At 38.3% G+C, this 16,448-nt stretch overlaps 2 protein-coding genes across 12 annotated transcripts in view; one reads left to right on the forward strand and one right to left on the reverse strand.

Annotated features, from left to right (window-relative positions):
* Window positions 1-16,448, forward strand: part of NKTR (natural killer cell triggering receptor) — a 49,589-nt gene that overhangs the window by 27,180 nt on the left and 5,961 nt on the right. For 2 of the 7 annotated variants that reach the window (XM_005546777.4, XM_074031814.1), the window contains exons 7-15: window positions 4,047-4,076; window positions 4,663-4,808; window positions 6,087-6,309; window positions 7,393-7,548; window positions 8,416-8,503; window positions 9,010-9,155; window positions 10,367-12,414; window positions 12,496-13,258; window positions 15,939-16,034. In XM_005546777.4, the coding sequence (XP_005546834.3) occupies window positions 4,047-4,076; window positions 4,663-4,808; window positions 6,087-6,309; window positions 7,393-7,548; window positions 8,416-8,503; window positions 9,010-9,155; window positions 10,367-12,414; window positions 12,496-13,258; window positions 15,939-16,034 (3,696 nt within the window). Of the gene's footprint in view, window positions 1-4,046; window positions 4,077-4,662; window positions 4,809-6,086; window positions 6,310-7,392; window positions 7,549-8,415; window positions 8,504-9,009; window positions 9,156-10,366; window positions 13,259-15,938; window positions 16,035-16,448 lie in introns of those variants that run through there. The other 5 variants (XM_005546778.4, XM_005546775.4, XM_065540435.1 and 2 more) reach the window with 4 other exon arrangements.
* Window positions 1-16,448, reverse strand: part of LOC102125177 (uncharacterized) — a 34,090-nt gene that overhangs the window by 5,128 nt on the left and 12,514 nt on the right. The window contains exons 3-4 of one of the 5 annotated variants that reach the window (XR_010585092.2): window positions 15,719-15,866; window positions 6,048-6,167 (exon numbers count right to left, since the gene is read on the reverse strand). The exons of 2 other annotated variants lie outside the window; for them this stretch is intronic. Coding sequence is in view for 1 of the 3 variants with exons in the window: in XM_065540446.2 (XP_065396518.1) it covers window positions 6,164-6,167 (4 nt within the window). In the remaining 2 variants the exon portion in view is untranslated. Of the gene's footprint in view, window positions 1-6,047; window positions 6,168-15,718; window positions 15,867-16,448 lie in introns of those variants that run through there. 2 more of the 5 variants (XM_065540446.2, XR_012431057.1) reach the window with 2 other exon arrangements.

Consider the following 16,448-nt stretch of genomic DNA (forward strand, 5'->3'; position numbering starts at 1 on the left):
CATCTCTCTTGCCTTTTTATTCTCTGAGAAGGTCCCTGAAATTGTAGTTAGTTATGCTACTTTATTATTATGTTCAGTGACTTAACTTCAATGTGCATCTAATGTTGCTGAACAGTAACTAGGGTCCATACATTTGCTCGTTAACTTCTGAAAGTAGTCTGTTGTGGTATGTCACCAAACAAAGGTTTCAAATGTAGAAGCATGGAAGATTCTTTAACTGTTTGATGTGAGTTAGTTAAAAGTTCCTTGAAATTTTGTTTTTGATGATCTTAACTCACTTTTTTCTAATGAAATTTTTGCTTTCAACTGGTAGTAACTGCTCCTGGGCATTCAGATTTTTTATATCTATGTATGTATTCAAGATGCACTATTCTCTTTTGAGAAAATATTGTCTTAGCTAATTTCTGGGATTTGTGAAAGGAAATGTAATATGTTAATAGCTATTATTGGCACTCTGTGTTACAATATTAAGGATCTAAATAGATTCCCACTTAGCCACAATGCTTTTCTTAAGCATAATTCATCTCTATGTAAATATCCCATATGAAAGAAAATTTAGAGCCCTCCATTTAAAAAAGCTTTCTTGCTCTGCATAAAACTTGAAAATATTTAATTTCAAAGTTATATTGATATTAAAACATAGATTCAGTCTTGTCTTAAAAGTGTATTACAATTTATTTCTTGCCATTTTTGTGTAAAATTTACAGAAAGAGTGTTACACCGTGCGCTCCAAAGGTAATGTCTCATTACTCTAAGGCTCTCTCTCTTTCTTTGCCTTTATCTCTTTAATTCTGTTGTTATGTGCCTTGAAACATTTTAAGAAAAAAAAAAAAACTTTCTGCTTTATCTATATAGCAGCAGTACATGTAAAACAAGTGCGTTTTATTTTTCATGTTTAATCCTGGGAACTGTATTTTAACTTCAGTGGCTCGTTTCCACCAAGTTCCTATACATCTTCTGTTGGGGGAGTGGGGTTATAGTTTATAGTATGGTTTTAGTTCTCATTTCAGTGTGGAATTAGTCATTTCTGTATAAGGGCAAAAGCTTATCTGATAACAGTATAAAACTATAGATTGGTTTTGGAGTAGCAGTGACACTGTCAATTTCTAGGATTTATAAGGCTTAAATACCTTGTACACATGTTTTTTAAAGTAGATTCAGGGATCGGGGAAACTGAAAAATCACTGTCTCTAAGTAAAAGAGAAAATAGAAATGCATAAATATTGAAAGGCTTTATAATTTGAAATGTTCTTTGTGGTTTTTTCTTTTTTAGGTATGTTTTCATAAGCATACATAAATTTTAAACATTTTTCATAGCCTCTGACCTTAACTTACTGAGCATGTGTCACCATTGCACAACTCTTTAAACAGCTGCTTTTAAGATCAATGCAATTTTTTTTTCCATTGAGAGTTCTGAAAGATTAGGAGTTAGTGAGATGAACTCTCTGCTTCTTTTAGTAGAATTGAATAGTCTGGACTGTGCATATTAGTTCTCTCTGCCCTTTTGTAACCCTCTTTGGCTAATGTCCTCTGTTCATCCATGTATTAGCCAAGTGCCAGTAACCCTGCTTTACATTGGGATTTCTACTCCTGGAATGTAGGTTGAGAACCCCAGAGGGCTTCTTTTTGTTAAATATTTTTAGTATTCTTAATATGTAATTTAATCCAATTAAAGTACAAACTTATATTTCTGTATCTTGAGTTGCAGATGCAAGTAATGGACTTAAATCATTCACATCAGATTTAGGCACCATGGGCAGGCTGAGTTGTCCTTGAAAGAGTCATTCCTGTCTTCATTTGTTTTCTGCACTACTACAATAAAGGACCAAGTTTGCCTATTCTTGGCAGCTTTCATTTGAACGAAAAACTAAATTTGAATGTCATAAAGATAGCTATTCCATCCTCAAATTGAATCTCAAGTAGTATGTTGCTGCATCACTACGTTACTCTGGAATGTTTTATTTCACCATTTTCTCCAAAGGTTTGCCATAAGGTGGTTTTTACAGCCTTTCTGTTAGCCAGGATGGCAAATTGAATTGGGCTCTTTATATTTTAAGTAAAATTTGCAGGCTTTCCCCAATACTACAGGATCTGTGAGTTACGGGAGAAAGGATCAAGGAAGGAGAAGGAGTGTATCTAATCTGGAAACCATACATTGTTTTTACTTCTACATATTTGGTGCTGACCCCTTACATTGTAGAAAAATTTACTTTTTTAAAAGCACTCTTGGCTGGGCGTGGTGGCTCACGCCTATAATCCCAGCACTTTGAGAGGCTGAGGCAGGCAGATCACCTGAGGTCAGGAGTTTGAGACCAGCCTGGCCAACATGGTGAAATCCCGTCCTACTAAAAATACAGAAATTAGCCGGGCCTGGTGGCGCATGCCTGTAATCCCATCTACTCAGTAGGCTGAGGCAGGAGAATCACTTGAATCTGGGAGGCAGAGGTTGGAGTGAGCTGAGATCGCACCATCGCACTCCAGCCTGGGCAACAGAGTGAGACTCCATCTCAAAATAAATAAAAATAAAAGCACCCTTTACATCTTTCATATAATAGAATCACTAGCTTCTGTACAAATTTCTTGTCTTTAGTGTACTTTGGTAAAGTTTTATAATTAAAGCACATTTCTATCTTGAAGTTACCATCCAAGGTGGTTTCTGGATGCTAGTTTAATGGTTTAAACACTAGTGGCTCATTAATTCACTAGATAGTTTTTGTTTTGTTTTCTTTTTGCTGGCTGTTTTTATTTTTATAATTACATTGGCGTGAATTTCCACTTTTCAATCTTCTAAGGAATATTTGAGATTTGTGCTTTTAAAACTTGATATTTTCTTTGAAATTCTGGAACTTCTTAAGTTGACATTTTAATTTTTTTAAATTAAATTCTGTAGTGCTCTTACAGAACTGAATATTCTTAATGTAAGTATAAGCGTTACAAATCCTTGTACAATAAATATTTTTAGCATTGTTACGAAGGTTAAAAACTGGGTTTTGTTCACTTACATGTCTTAAAATTGCCTTAAAATGAATACAAAAATTTATGTGGGAGCTTCTAGTACAGTTGACTGCTTTAACATGGCCTGACATCTAGTGATATTTTTCTCTTTCAAATTTTCTATCTCTTATATATCTGTTTCTCATTCTTATAAATCAAGATGCTTGTGGTATATAATTCTGAGTCTAATTATCTGCTTTTGAATTTTTTCTACTGCAATTCATATAATGTGAAGATCTGTGAAAATGCTATGGGAAAACTAGCTTGGGTTCAAAATATCTTAACCAAATGTACCCTGTAGGCTTCCCAAGAGTGACTGTCTGACAGTTGGTGACTGTAGAAGAAGCCAGTTGGGTGTTTTCTGGGCCATGGAAATTTAAAATGTCTGTAATGTTATCCATCATTACTTTGCTGTCAGAAGGGATGGCAGATTGAAGCTTTTCTCCCTATCGCATTTTCAGAGTTGCTGTGTCAGAGCTTCACCTTGGGTGAAGAAAGATGGGCAGGAATTCTGGAAACAGAACTCCTAAGACCTACCTCTGTCTTGCCTGCCTAAAAATGTGCACTGACTCAGTATGAGAAATAACAAATAAGAAAACATTTAAGTGTGTGAGGCAAATGTTAATCACACTTTCTTTCCATAGGGCAAATAAGAGGTGCTTTTCTTATTTAATTATGCTGATAAATTTTGAGAGCTTTTTTTTAAAGTATTTTGTTGTTTTGGATTTGAGAGTAACTTTAATTTTTATGTGTATTCATGCTGTGTATTTATGGCTATAAGTCAAATCAAACTGATTTCATATATATACATATATATAATCTAATAGAGATGATTGTAATTCATTATAATTTTGAGTTTTTTTTAATTAGTAAAATGGCTACTATTGCTGTTTTGGGGTTTTTAAGGTTAGATGTATATCATGTTTAACTTTTTCCCCTATCTTTTTATCTTTACTTCTTTGTTCTCTACATGCTGTGTTTAAACCTTTCTGCTCTCTTCACCTGAACACATCGTGTTTGACATCATCTTTATGTTGGTGTTTATTACATAGTACCACAAAGCCTGCTCCACACCTGGATGGGTAAGAGTTACATTCTTACTACATTGGGGAAGTGTTTGGGTGGCCAGCCATAAAAAGAGAGTGGACCATGGTTGAGCCCTCAAGAGAGCCCTCTTAATGGCTGGCTTAATCTCATAGCCAAACTATTCTTTAGAATCACAGAATATAGTCGTTTTGAAACCCCATGGCTCTCATGTCACTGAAGGAGTTAATCTGTGCTCAGGGATGGCCTTCTCAGCAATGTAATTCTTTTTTTTTTTTCTCTGTTTTCCAAAATGGGTCAGGTAGTAAGCAGTACAATTTGAGATGTCCCTGTAAGGAAAGTTACCAAGTGCAAGTGAAGTCTGAATGTTACAGAATCTTTACCCTAAAATGGTTAAGAACCATTGTATTAAAGGCAGAAAACCGAAGCCCAGTTTGCATAATGGTTTCCTTTTATGAAGCAGATTTCAATTTCTCATTCCATTCTAGTTGCTTCCTACAACAGACAGTTTGGTTTTATTTTCAGGTCTGTGGACATGTCATTGATTACAGTTAATTGTCTTGATTACTGTTTATAGCTTAATTATCATCAAACCAATTGTTTCTTGAATTTGCATTATGACAGGGTGCATGTCGTCTTTGGACTGGTTATTTCTGGTTTTGAAGTAATCGAACAAATTGAAAATCTGAAAACCGATGCTGCAAGCAGACCATATGCAGATGTGCGAGTTATTGACTGTGGAGTACTTGCCACAAAATCAATAAAAGATGGTAAGAACTGTTTTGACAGTAGATGAAGCTGAGCCACAGGTACAGCATTGTTGAAGACTGTAACTAGATTTGAGTAGTGGAATTAGTGGCATAGCAATAGCCCTTGGTGCCTCTGAATCATACCTTACACATTTAATCTTTTAGTATATCTTGTACTTTTTCTTACTTCCCTTGCCACCAGCCTGATCCAGACCACCAGTATTTTGTGTCTGGATTATTGCCGTAGCGTTGTAACTGTTTACCTTGCCTCTGTCCTATAATCTCTTGTCAGCAGCAGTAGCCTCCTAACTGGTCTCATTGCTTATATCCTAGGCCCGCTATGGTGTGTTCTTAACAGCAAACAGAGTGATCCCTTTGAACCATAGTTTGCATTCATGTCACGCCTGCACAGAACCCTCCGAGGACTCCCTTCTTCAGTCATCCAAAGCAGAAGTCTTTACGGTGGTCTCTAAGGCCCTGGCTGGTCCAGCTGTCTGCTGTCTCTTTAAACTCTTCCCTTATTCATTGCCTTCCAGGCACATTGACCTTTATTCAGACATGCCAACCATTCAGGTTCTTTGTGCTGCCTATTCTCTTTGTCCGGAACAGCCTTCGTTAAGATATCTGCATGACACGGTCCCTTGCTCCTTTAAGTCTCTGTTCAAATGTTGTGTTAAACTACCCTAATCTTCGTATTCCCTTTACACTGCTTTGTTTTTCTGTCTTAGCACTTATCATTTGTCATATTATGCAATTCTTTTTTTTTTTTTTTTTTTTTTTTTTTGAGACAAGAGTCTTGCTCTGTTGCCCAGGCTGGAGTGCAGTGGCACTGTCTCGGCTCACTGCAACCTCCACCTCCTGGGTTCAAGTGATTCTCCTGCCTCAGCCTCTGGAGTAGCTGGGATTATAGGCATGCACCACCATGCCTGGCTAATTTTTGTTATTTTTAGTAGAGACGTGGTTTCACCATGTTGGCCAGGCTGGTCTAGAACTCCTGACCTCAAGTGATTTGCTCACCTTGGCCTCCCACAGTGCTGGGATTACAGATACGAGTTGCTGCACCAGTCCTATTTCTTGTTATTTGACCCAACCAGAATATAGGCTTCATAAAGACAAGGGAGTTATTTCCTTACAATCTTGCCAGTAATTTTATTATAAACTTGAAAAAAGCTGTCTATACTTAATTTTTTGTTTGCTGTACGTAAAGCATATTTTATGATATTCAGTAAACACATTTTTTACTCTGAAAGGTAGGCACTGAAGTTTAGTACTAATGTTTTTATTAATGTTTCTTAAAAGTTTTTGAGAAAAAAAGGAAGAAACCAACTCATTCAGAAGACTCGGATTCCTCTTCCAATTCCTCTTCCTCTTCAGAATCATCTTCAGAAAGTGAAATTGAACATGAGAGAAGCAGAAGGAGGAAACATAAGAGGAGGCCAAAAGTTAAACGTTCTAAAAAGAGGCGAAAGGAAGCAAGCAGTTCAGAAGAACCAAGGAATAAACATGTAATGAATCCAAAAGGGTATGTGTAAAACACCAATGTACTCTTACCTAAAAACAAACTCTCTGGAATGGGAAAAGTATGTATAATTCTATAAACTCAATTTTATTACCTGTTACTGAAAAAGGATAGCATTTTTTAAACTTTATCTAAATTGAAATCTGGCAAATCTAGGAGTAGGTAGCATAGGCATTTCACCTCCAAGATTTGTGTGTTTTCAGTTTTCAGGTCAAAATAGTCCTAAGAATTCTTTTTTTTTTTTTTTTTTTTGAGACGGAGTCTCGCTCTGTTGCCCAGGCTGGATGGAGCGCAGTGGTACGATCTCGGCTCACCGCAAGCTCTGCCTCCCGGGTTCACGCCATTCTCCTGCCTCAGCCTCCCAAGTAGCTGGGACTACAGGCGCCTGCCACCATGCCCGGCTAATTTTTGTATTTTTAGTAGAGATGGAGTTTCACTGTGTTAGCCAGGATGGTCTCGATCTCCTGACCTTGTGATCTGCCTGCCTCGGCCTCCCAAAGTGCTGGGATTACAGGCATGAGCCACCGCCCGTGGCCTTTTTCTTTTTTTCTTTTTTTTTAATTTAAGAGATAGGGTCTTGCTCTGTTACCTAGGCTGGAATACAGTGGCACAATTATAGCTCACTGCATCCTCCACCTCCTGGGCTCAAGAGATCTTTCTGCATCAGCCTCCTGAGTAGCTAGGACTACAGGCGTGTACCACTATGTCTGGCTAATTTTTAAATTTTTCGTAGAGACAGGGTCTTCCACTGTGTTGAACAGGCTGGTCTCTGACTCCTGGCCTCAAGCAGTCCTCCCACCTAAGACCCCTAAAGTACTGGGATTACAGGTGTGAGCCACAATGCCTGACCTGGAACTCTTAAAATAAAAAAGTTAGGATCATTTACCAATTTTCCTATCAAAATTCTAGTCTTTGGGTTTTTCACTGGGTTGATATATTTTCTCTTTGTGAAAATCATGTAACTCTTTTGAGTGAGACTTGTAAGCTATCATTAATTATGCTGTTGTTTCAGTGTCTAATTTTATGTGCTTTTATTATGAAATGCAAACATTATACATTTTAATCAGCGACTTGGTTTGTTCAAAGTCACTCTGAGAGGAGTGATACCAATGAAAAAAGGTCAGTTGATTCCAGTGCTAAAAGGGAAAAACCTGTGGTCCGCCCAGAAGAGATTCCTCCAGTGCCTGAGAACCGATTTTTACTGAGAAGAGATATGCCTGTTGTTACTGCAGAACCTGAACCGTAAGTAGGATGACTACACTATATATTTTTATTTCTCTGAGACACAGTTCTGTCAGCTTATTGCATTCCACACTCATGTATGGAACATGATCCATGTTTGAAGCACATTGAAAGATACTATGGGAGTATTAGATTAATGAATGATATGTAGGAAATATGGGAGACTAGATTATTGAGTGATATGTACCGTATCTTTCAGAATTCACATTCTAGTAGGGAGAGGAGGTTGGGCAAGTTGGTCACGGAAGCCCTTATTGGTGATCTGGAAAGATTTTATTCCTGATCTTCTTGCCTTTGCCTTTTATTAAAGGGGTAAGGTTTTAGTTATCAGAATAGAGAGTTAGTTGAAGTCTTCAGATCCATTTGAGTGATGAAGCATGCTTTCCAATTTGAATAGTGCATAATTAATTGGTGAGTGGAGATACAATTTAGTATCATAAATAAGTTACTTTTGTCAACTTGTTCAACGATTATTTCTCTGCATTGGAAGAGTGAATATGTCGCTTCAGATTTAATCTGAGAAAATAGTATTTAATGTATTTTGTGTATTAGACTAAAGTTTAGAATTATTAAAAGAAAATGTTTCATGAACGGAAATACCATAATGGCTGGTGTTATTGATAAGTTCCCTATGAAGAGTTATTTTGAAAGCTGAAAAGTATAAGAGTCCTTGTTTATAATTAGGTCTTTGCATAAAGTTATTTAGTTTATTAAATATTTTTAAAGCCTGATATTGTCTTGTTTTAAAAAGTGATTGCAAAATGGCATGTATCTTTGAATTAATAGCTTAACATAATATGTTTTCATTATTAAAAATTCTAGCTTCTTTGCTTACTTTTAATTTTCATCACAATCTTCTTTTCCTAGGAAGATTCCTGATGTTGCACCCATTGTAAGTGATCAGAAACCATCTGTATCAAAGTCTGGACGGAAGATTAAAGGAAGGGGCACAATTGTATGTGTGATAAGACTTTTTTTGAAATTATGTATCTAATAAAAGATTTTTACCTATTGCTAAAATCCTAGCTTTAATTTTAGATATAATACAAAATCTGTTCAAGGAACTAATTGTATTTTCCATGGTTATGGGAAGGTATTGCTGTTAGAGCAAAGTATACTGCTGTGTTTGAATGGGTTTAATTGAGTATGAAAGGAGGAACATGTGAAACCATCAGTGAGTATGCTGAGAAATCATTAAGACTTTAAAGAGGAAAATTTTATGTGGATTACAGGTGAATCTCAGCCTTGCCTATCTCTTTTAATGCCTTGTTTGAAATAACTTCACCTGAACCTAATATAAAAGTTGAAAAAAAAAGGAAGAACTTTAGACCATCCTTTTGGTAACTTAAATCATTACCTTTGATGGGATGATCTGAGATTGGGTCTTTTACTTAACTCTGTCATATAGCAGACTGTTGTGGAGAGGCATTTTTAAAAATAGTATTATTTTTGTTTTTAAAGCGCTATCACACACCTCCAAGATCAAGATCCTGTTCTGAGTCAGATGATGATGACAGCAGTGAAACTCCTCCTCACTGGAAAGAGGAAATGCAGAGATTAAGAGCATATAGACCACCTAGTGGAGAAAAATGGAGTAAAGGAGATAAGTAAGAACTTTGAGTAAAAGCATAATCCTGTGTCTGTTATATTTTAAGTGTTAAAGGGATTGGATACAATTCTGGACTTTTCATTAAAGAGTCAATGAAAGATTCACAGTCAGAATTAGACTGTGACCAAAGGAAATACGTTTGGGACTACTTGGTGAAAGTAGTACTCTTAACTTGGGCTTTTCAATCAAAATCCTGTTTTCCTTAAACAAAAACTATAAGCCTGTATCTTTTAATGACCTCTTAGTCAATTTTAGAAATAATTAGGACTTAGAAATTATATAGCAGATTCTTTCCTAGCCAGCCAGGTCACTGATGAGTTCATTGGTAAATGGGAAAACCTGCATTCGGTGTACATGTTGACTTTTGATCTCAGAGACTGTTGCTTTTTTAGAAGTGTACACATCTCTTACCTTCAGTACTGTCCCACAGTGGAATATTTATTTTAGGAAGGGGACAGGCTGCAGAATAGCTAGTGAGAAATATGCTAATGGGACCCTGTGTGATCCTCCATGGTAGTATTCTCTTTTTCTCTGGGGGCATCCTGCAGAGTGGTTTGGGATTGGGAAAAGGAGGAAAAGGAATGCATCTGCTGTGTAGAAGTGGCTTAGACACAGTGGTGCTGAGGACTTTCAATTCTGAGCCTTGACATAAACGCTCAGATTGTAAAGCCTGTATCTGTTTTCGTGTACTTTTTCCTCAATTTCTTTTTTAAGTAGTTTACAGTCTTAGGGGAAATCTGGATTACCTCTATGAGGCCGAGAAAAAACAAGCTTCATGCTAGTTTCAGGCAGCTATCCTGCATCTTAAGAAAATCAACAAATTGTTTAAGACCTTGGTTTGACTCACCCTCAAAAACTGTTCTGAGAGGCAGAGGGTTGTAAGCAGGTAACAGCCAGAAACTCTTGTGATTGAGTTCAGCAGTATTCTTGTGATTAGTTGGTTTGGTTTTCAAACACATTTCCCTAACAAATGTAAGGTTCTTTGCTTAGCTTAAAAAAAAAAAAATCCTTTTATAAGTGAATTTGTTAGTAGTTCTCAGTGTGTGTCTCTGAAAGCATAACAAGACCAGGCCTATAACTCTGATTCATGCTTCCTGCGTGTGCTTAAAGTGTTAATGGGGTCAGGAACTTTGTTGTTAACAAAGCTGTGTCTTAGGCGTAGAAAACATGCTTATAAATCACCGCATGAATATTATGTCCTTTCTATAGGTTAAGTGACCCCTGTTCAAGTCGATGGGATGAAAGAAGCTTGTCCCAGAGATCCAGATCATGGTCCTATAATGGATATTATTCAGACCTTAGTACAGCAAGACACTCTGATGGCCACCATAAAAAACGCAGAAAAGAAAAAAAGGTTAAGCATAAAAAGAAAGGGAAAAAGCAGAAACATTGCAGAAGACACAAACAAACTAAGAAGAGAAGGATTCTTATACTGTCTGACATAGAATCCTCAAAATCTTCCACTCGAAGAATGAAATCCTCTTGTGATAGAGAAAGGAGTTCTCGTTCTTCCTCATTATCGTCTCATCACTCATCAAAGAGAGACTGGTCTAAATCTGATAAGGATGTCCAGAGCTCTTTAACCCATTCCAGCAGAGACTCATACAGATCAAAATCTCACTCACGGTCTTATTCTAGAGGAAGCTCAAGATCAAGGACTGCGTCAAAGTCCTCATCACAGTCTCGAAGTAGATCAAAGTCCAGATCTAGTTCCAAGTCTGGGCACCGAAAGAGAACATCAAAATCACCAAGAAAACCAGCTTCTCAGTTAAGTGAAAATAAACCAGTTAAAACAGAACCTTTAAGATCAACCATGGCACAAAATGAAAATGTAGTAGTACAACCAGTTGTAGCAGAAAATATTCCTGTAATACCACTGAGTGACAGTCCCCCCCCTTCAAGATGGAAGCCTGGACAGAAACCTTGGAAGCCCTCTTATGAGCGAATTCAGGAAATGAAAGCTAAAACAACCCATTTGCTACCCATCCAAAGCACTTACAGTTTAGCAAATATTAAAGAGACTGGTAGCTCATCATCCTACCATAAAAGAGAAAAAAATTCAGAAAGTGATCAGAGCACTTATTCAAAATACAGTGATAGAAGTTCAGAAAGCTCACCAAGGTCAAGGAGCAGATCTTCTAGGAGTAGATCTTATTCCAGATCATATACAAGATCACGTAGTCTAGCTAGTTCACATTCAAGGTCTAGGTCTCCATCATCTAGATCTCATTCACGAAATAAATACAGTGATCATTCACAGTGTAGTAGATCATCTTCATATACTTCTGTTAGCAGTGATGATGGAAGGCGAGGTAAGAGGAGACTTAGATCCAGTGGGAAAAAAAATAGTGTTTCGCATAAAAAACACAGCAGCAGCTCTGAAAAGACACTTCACAGTAAATATGTCAAAGGTAGAGACAGGTCTTCATGTTTGAGAAAGTATAGCGAGAGCAGATCATCTTTAGATTATTCTTCAGACAGTGAGCAGTCAAGTGTTCAGGCTGCACAGTCAGCCCAGGAGAAAGAAAAGCAGGGCCAAATGGAAAGAACACATAATAAACAAGAAAAAAACAGAGGTGAAGAAAAATCCAAACCTGAACGGGAATGCCCTCATTCAAAAAAAAGAACTTTGAAAGAGAATCTTTCTGATCACCTTAGAAATGGCAGTAAGCCCAAAAGGAAGAATTATGCTGGTAGTAAATGGGACTCTGAGTCAAACTCAGAACGAGATGTAACTAAAAACAGTAAAAATGACTCCCGTCCATCCTCTGACAAGGAGGAAGGTGAGGCCACATCCGATTCTGAATCAGAGGTTAGTGAAATTCACATCAAAGTGAAACCCACAACCAAGTCGTCTGCAAATACTTTACTGCCTGATGATAATGGTGCTTGGAAATCAAGCAAACAGCGCACATCAACTTCTGAGTCTGAGGGGTCCTGTTCCAATTCGGAAAACAATAGAGGAAAGCCACAAAAGCACAAACATGGGTCAAAGGAAAATCTTAAAAGAGAACACACCAAAAAAGTGAAAGAGAAATTGAAAGGGAAAAAAGACAAAAAGCACAAGGCTCCAAAACGAAAGCAAGCATTTCACTGGCAGCCTCCACTAGAATTTGGCGAAGAGGAGGAGGAGGAGGAGATTGATGACAAGCAAGTTACTCAGGAGTCAAAAGAGAAAAAAGTTTCTGAAAACAGTGAAACCATAAAAGATAATATTCCAAAACCTGAGAAATCCTGTGAAGAGGGCAACCTTTCAGGTAAACATAATACAGTGACTGTTTCCTCAGATCTTGATCAGTTTACTAAAGATGATAGTAAACTCAGTATTTCTCCCACAGCTTTAAATACTGAGGAAAACGTGGCCTGTTCACAAAACATTCAGCATGTTGAAGAAAGTGTTACCAATGGAGTGGAAGATGTGCTTCAAACAGATGACAACATGGAGATCTGTACTCCTGAGAGGAGTTCCCCAGCAAAGGTAGAGGAGGCTTCCCCTCTAGGAAATGCACGGCTTGATACCCCAGATATAAACATTGTTCTAAAGCAGGATATGGCAACAGAACATCCTGAAGCAGAGGTGGTAAAACAGGAAAGCAGCATGTCTGAAAGTAAAGTGTTGAGTGAAGTGGGGAAACAGGACAGCAGCTCTGCTAGCTTGGCTAGTGCTGGAGAAAGTACCGGGAAGAAGGAGGTGGCTGAGAAGAGCCAGATCAACCTCATTGATAAGAAATGGAAGCCCCTGCAAGGTGTGGGGAACCTGGCAGCACCTACTGCTGCCACATCCAGTGCTGTGGAAGTTAAGGCATTGACCACTGTGCCTGAAATGAAACCACAAGGCTTGAGAATAGAAATTAAAAGCAAAAATAAAGTTCGGCCTGGGTCTCTCTTTGATGAAGTAAGAAAGACAGCACGCTTAAACCGTAGACCAAGAAATCAGGAGAGTTCAAGTGATGAGCAGACGCCTAGTCGGGATGATGATAGCCAGTCCAGGAGTCCAAGTAGATCTCGAAGTAAATCTGAAACCAAATCAAGACACAGAACAAGGTCTGTCTCCTACAGTCACTCAAGAAGTCGGTCGAGAAGCTCCACATCATCTTATCGGTGAGCAATATTCTCTTTCCTTCTCCCAAAGAGAGTCTGTTAATGTTTAGCTTGGAAGAATATCAGAATTAGGGACAGAATTACTATTTCCAAATATCTGAAAGGAATAAGAAGTCTTGTTTTGTGTGATTCAAAGAGTAGATTGAGGACTTAGGGAGAGGGAATTTCAGGAGGAGAAATTTGGGCTGGGTTTACAAAACTCTGTTACTATCAATTTAAAGCTCTCTGTCACTAGAAATGAGTTCCCATGATAGTTGGTAAATTCTCCATCTTGAAAGGTGAGGCTGCTTCTTGCCAGTCAGCAATGCCTTAGAAGGGAATCCTGAATTGATAGAATATATAGAATTTGCAGATCATTAATCTAACCTTCCATTTTACGCATGTGGAAGGTGAGGGCCAGAGAGGCAAAATTACCTGCCCAAGACTTGAGTCTTAGTTTAGATGTGGGATAGGGATAAACATGATCATCTTTAGGTTTTTTTGTTGTTGTTTGAAAAGCAATAAAAGAATTTAAAACACCTCTTCCTCAACTTTGTCACTCTGCACCTTCATGAAAAGGTTTTTTGTTATTGTTATAAATTGCATCATAATTTGTCAGCATAGAATGGATAACAGATGAGAATTAAAAACTAAAAATATTTGTGATGGTAATAGGAAGTTGTTAAGCAGTTGTGTTGCATTCTTTTTCTTGTAAATATTTTATGGTTTTACCTGTTTCTTAATTATTCATATCCCTTATTATATTGTGCTTGATACTCATCATTTGAACTGAAAATACCGTAAGAATCTTTGACATGTTTTTCCTTTCTAGTCATTCATCAGTCTTTCTTCCCTTGCCTACCCAGACTTCTTAAAAAAGGAACTGCCACATGCCGTCTATACTCGGTCTCCCATTTTCTCCTCGGCTGTGTGCTTGCTGCCTTCTGTGCCTTCCCCTCCCTGCATCTCTTAGTTTACTGACTTAAGACTTTCAGGTACCTCCGATGGCCAGTGCTGTGGCATATTTTCAGCCTCACTGCTGGAGCCCTCTGCTAGCTCTCCTTTCTCCTACTCAGGCCATTTCGTCCTTGTGTTATCAGCTTCTCTTCTTCCTCGTGGCCTTTTCTCTCTGAGTTCCTGTTGCTAGATGTAGTTGCCTGTTGAGCGACTCCAGCTTCCTATCTGATTATGATCCACCTTACCATTTACACAGAGACAGCTCTGAGCTATTAGTGATGCTGGCCACTCTTCTCATTTACCTTCCCACCTCTGCCTTGGAGTGGGTGGTATTTCAGTTTGTAATGAAGACAGCAAGGCATAGAAAGGCTCAGGGACTTGTTCTAGGCTATGTAGCTAACAGGTAGTAGACTGAGAGGGATAAGCCTGAGTGCTGCCCTGCCTCCCTGTTTTGGTTACCTGCCTGGGCCTGACACCCCCATTAAGCTGCGAACTCCTTGAAGTCAGGAACTGTGTCTTACTGATCATTCAGTCACCTCATAGGGTCTGGCTTTATTATTTTTGGTTGAATAAAAGACTACGATCTTATTAGAACATGATGTATTCATTTTCTTGCAGATATACTGGAAGCAGGTCAGTCTTCCAAAACATAAGTGCATACTGAATAAAACCTGTGGTGATATTACATAATGTCACCTATACACAGAGGTATTGTTCTGTTCCTGAATGACAGGCTTAAAGTAGGGGAGAAGGGTGGGGAGCCAAGTGAATGCAGAGGGGCAGAATTGTACTGCTTACATTTTTGCTTGTTTTATTAAGTATTAGACATAAAAAATGATTAAAGTATAAAAAACTATATAATACATACTCATGTACCTGCCATCTAGCTTAAAAAAATAGAACTTTGGGCCGGGTGGGGTGGCTCACGCCTGTAATCCCAGAACTTTGGGAGGCCGAGGTGGGCAGATCACGAGGTCAGGAGTTCGACACCAGCCTGACCAACATGGTGAAACCCCGTCTCTACTAAAAATACAAAAATTAGCCGGGCGTGGTGGTGCATGCCTGTAATCCCAGCTACTCAGGAGGCTGAGGCACTAGAATCATTTGAACCTGGGTGATGGAGGTTGCAGTGAGCCGAGATCACGCCACTGCACTCCAGCCTGGGTGACAGAGTGAGACGACTCCTCAAAAAAAAAAAAATAGCGCTTTGATGTACCAGTGCCACCCCTAGTTGCACGCCTATGTCCCAAAGTTAACCATTATTCTAAACTTTGGTTATAATTTTGTCTTTATCGTTTTACCCCAAATGTTTCTATCTTCATACAATGTTATGTTTGTTTTTTTTATAAATAAAATACTTTTATATATATAGATGTTCTACATTTGCCTTCTTCATTCAACGTTGTATTCTAGAGATACATGTCTCTACCTTAATTTTTTTAACCCATTCTACCATTGGTGGAGATTTGGTTTATTTTCTTCTCAGTGTTATTGGTGTTATAAATCAGTCTTCTATGTACATACTTGTGCCAGCCTTTTCTTGTTTTTCTTCATTTTCTTCTGTTTGATTTTAACCATGGTTGTTTTGAGATTTCCTCGTTAGCTGACGCTGTCACATCCACTGTCAGGAGTTTGTGAGAGGCCATTCTTCTTGTGTTTTCCTCTTCCTGCCCTACCAGTAATTAATTTTAATATCATGGTGAGTTAACATAATTATATATTTTTTCAATTGCTTTAATTGTAGATCAAGAAGCTACTCTAGAAGTCGGAGCAGAGGATGGTACAGCAGAGGCCGAACCAGAAGCCGGAGCAGTTCCTACCGGAGTTACAAAAGTCATAGGTGAGCTTGTGATCTCGCTCTGTGATGTGGTCTCCATCATGTCCACTTTTTAAGGCTATACAGATAGAGGGGGTAGTTGTTGAGAAGAATCATGTCATTACTGAATATAATACTGGCCTATTTTCTCATGTAGTTTTTTCTGTGAAAGAGCTGTGGAATTCTTGACTATTCCTCTGTTGGGATCTTATCAGAGTGAGACAAGAGAAGCAGTAGAAATATTTAAGAAGCCTTGACCCCTACCTCCACCTCCCCCACATGCATCTTCCTTAACCTAAGTTTTACATCTGCATTTACCTCTTGACATGGGTTAGAGATTGGGATAGGAAGACTGTAGAGAGGGGACCAAGAGGAAGAAGCATATATGTTGGGGGAAGGGTGGCCCCAGATTTCTAGTTCTCCTAGCTGCTTTCCCTC

Source organism: Macaca fascicularis, chromosome 2, assembly GCF_037993035.2.
Source record: "Macaca fascicularis isolate 582-1 chromosome 2, T2T-MFA8v1.1".
Classification (NCBI taxonomy): Eukaryota; Metazoa; Chordata; class Mammalia; order Primates; family Cercopithecidae; genus Macaca; species Macaca fascicularis.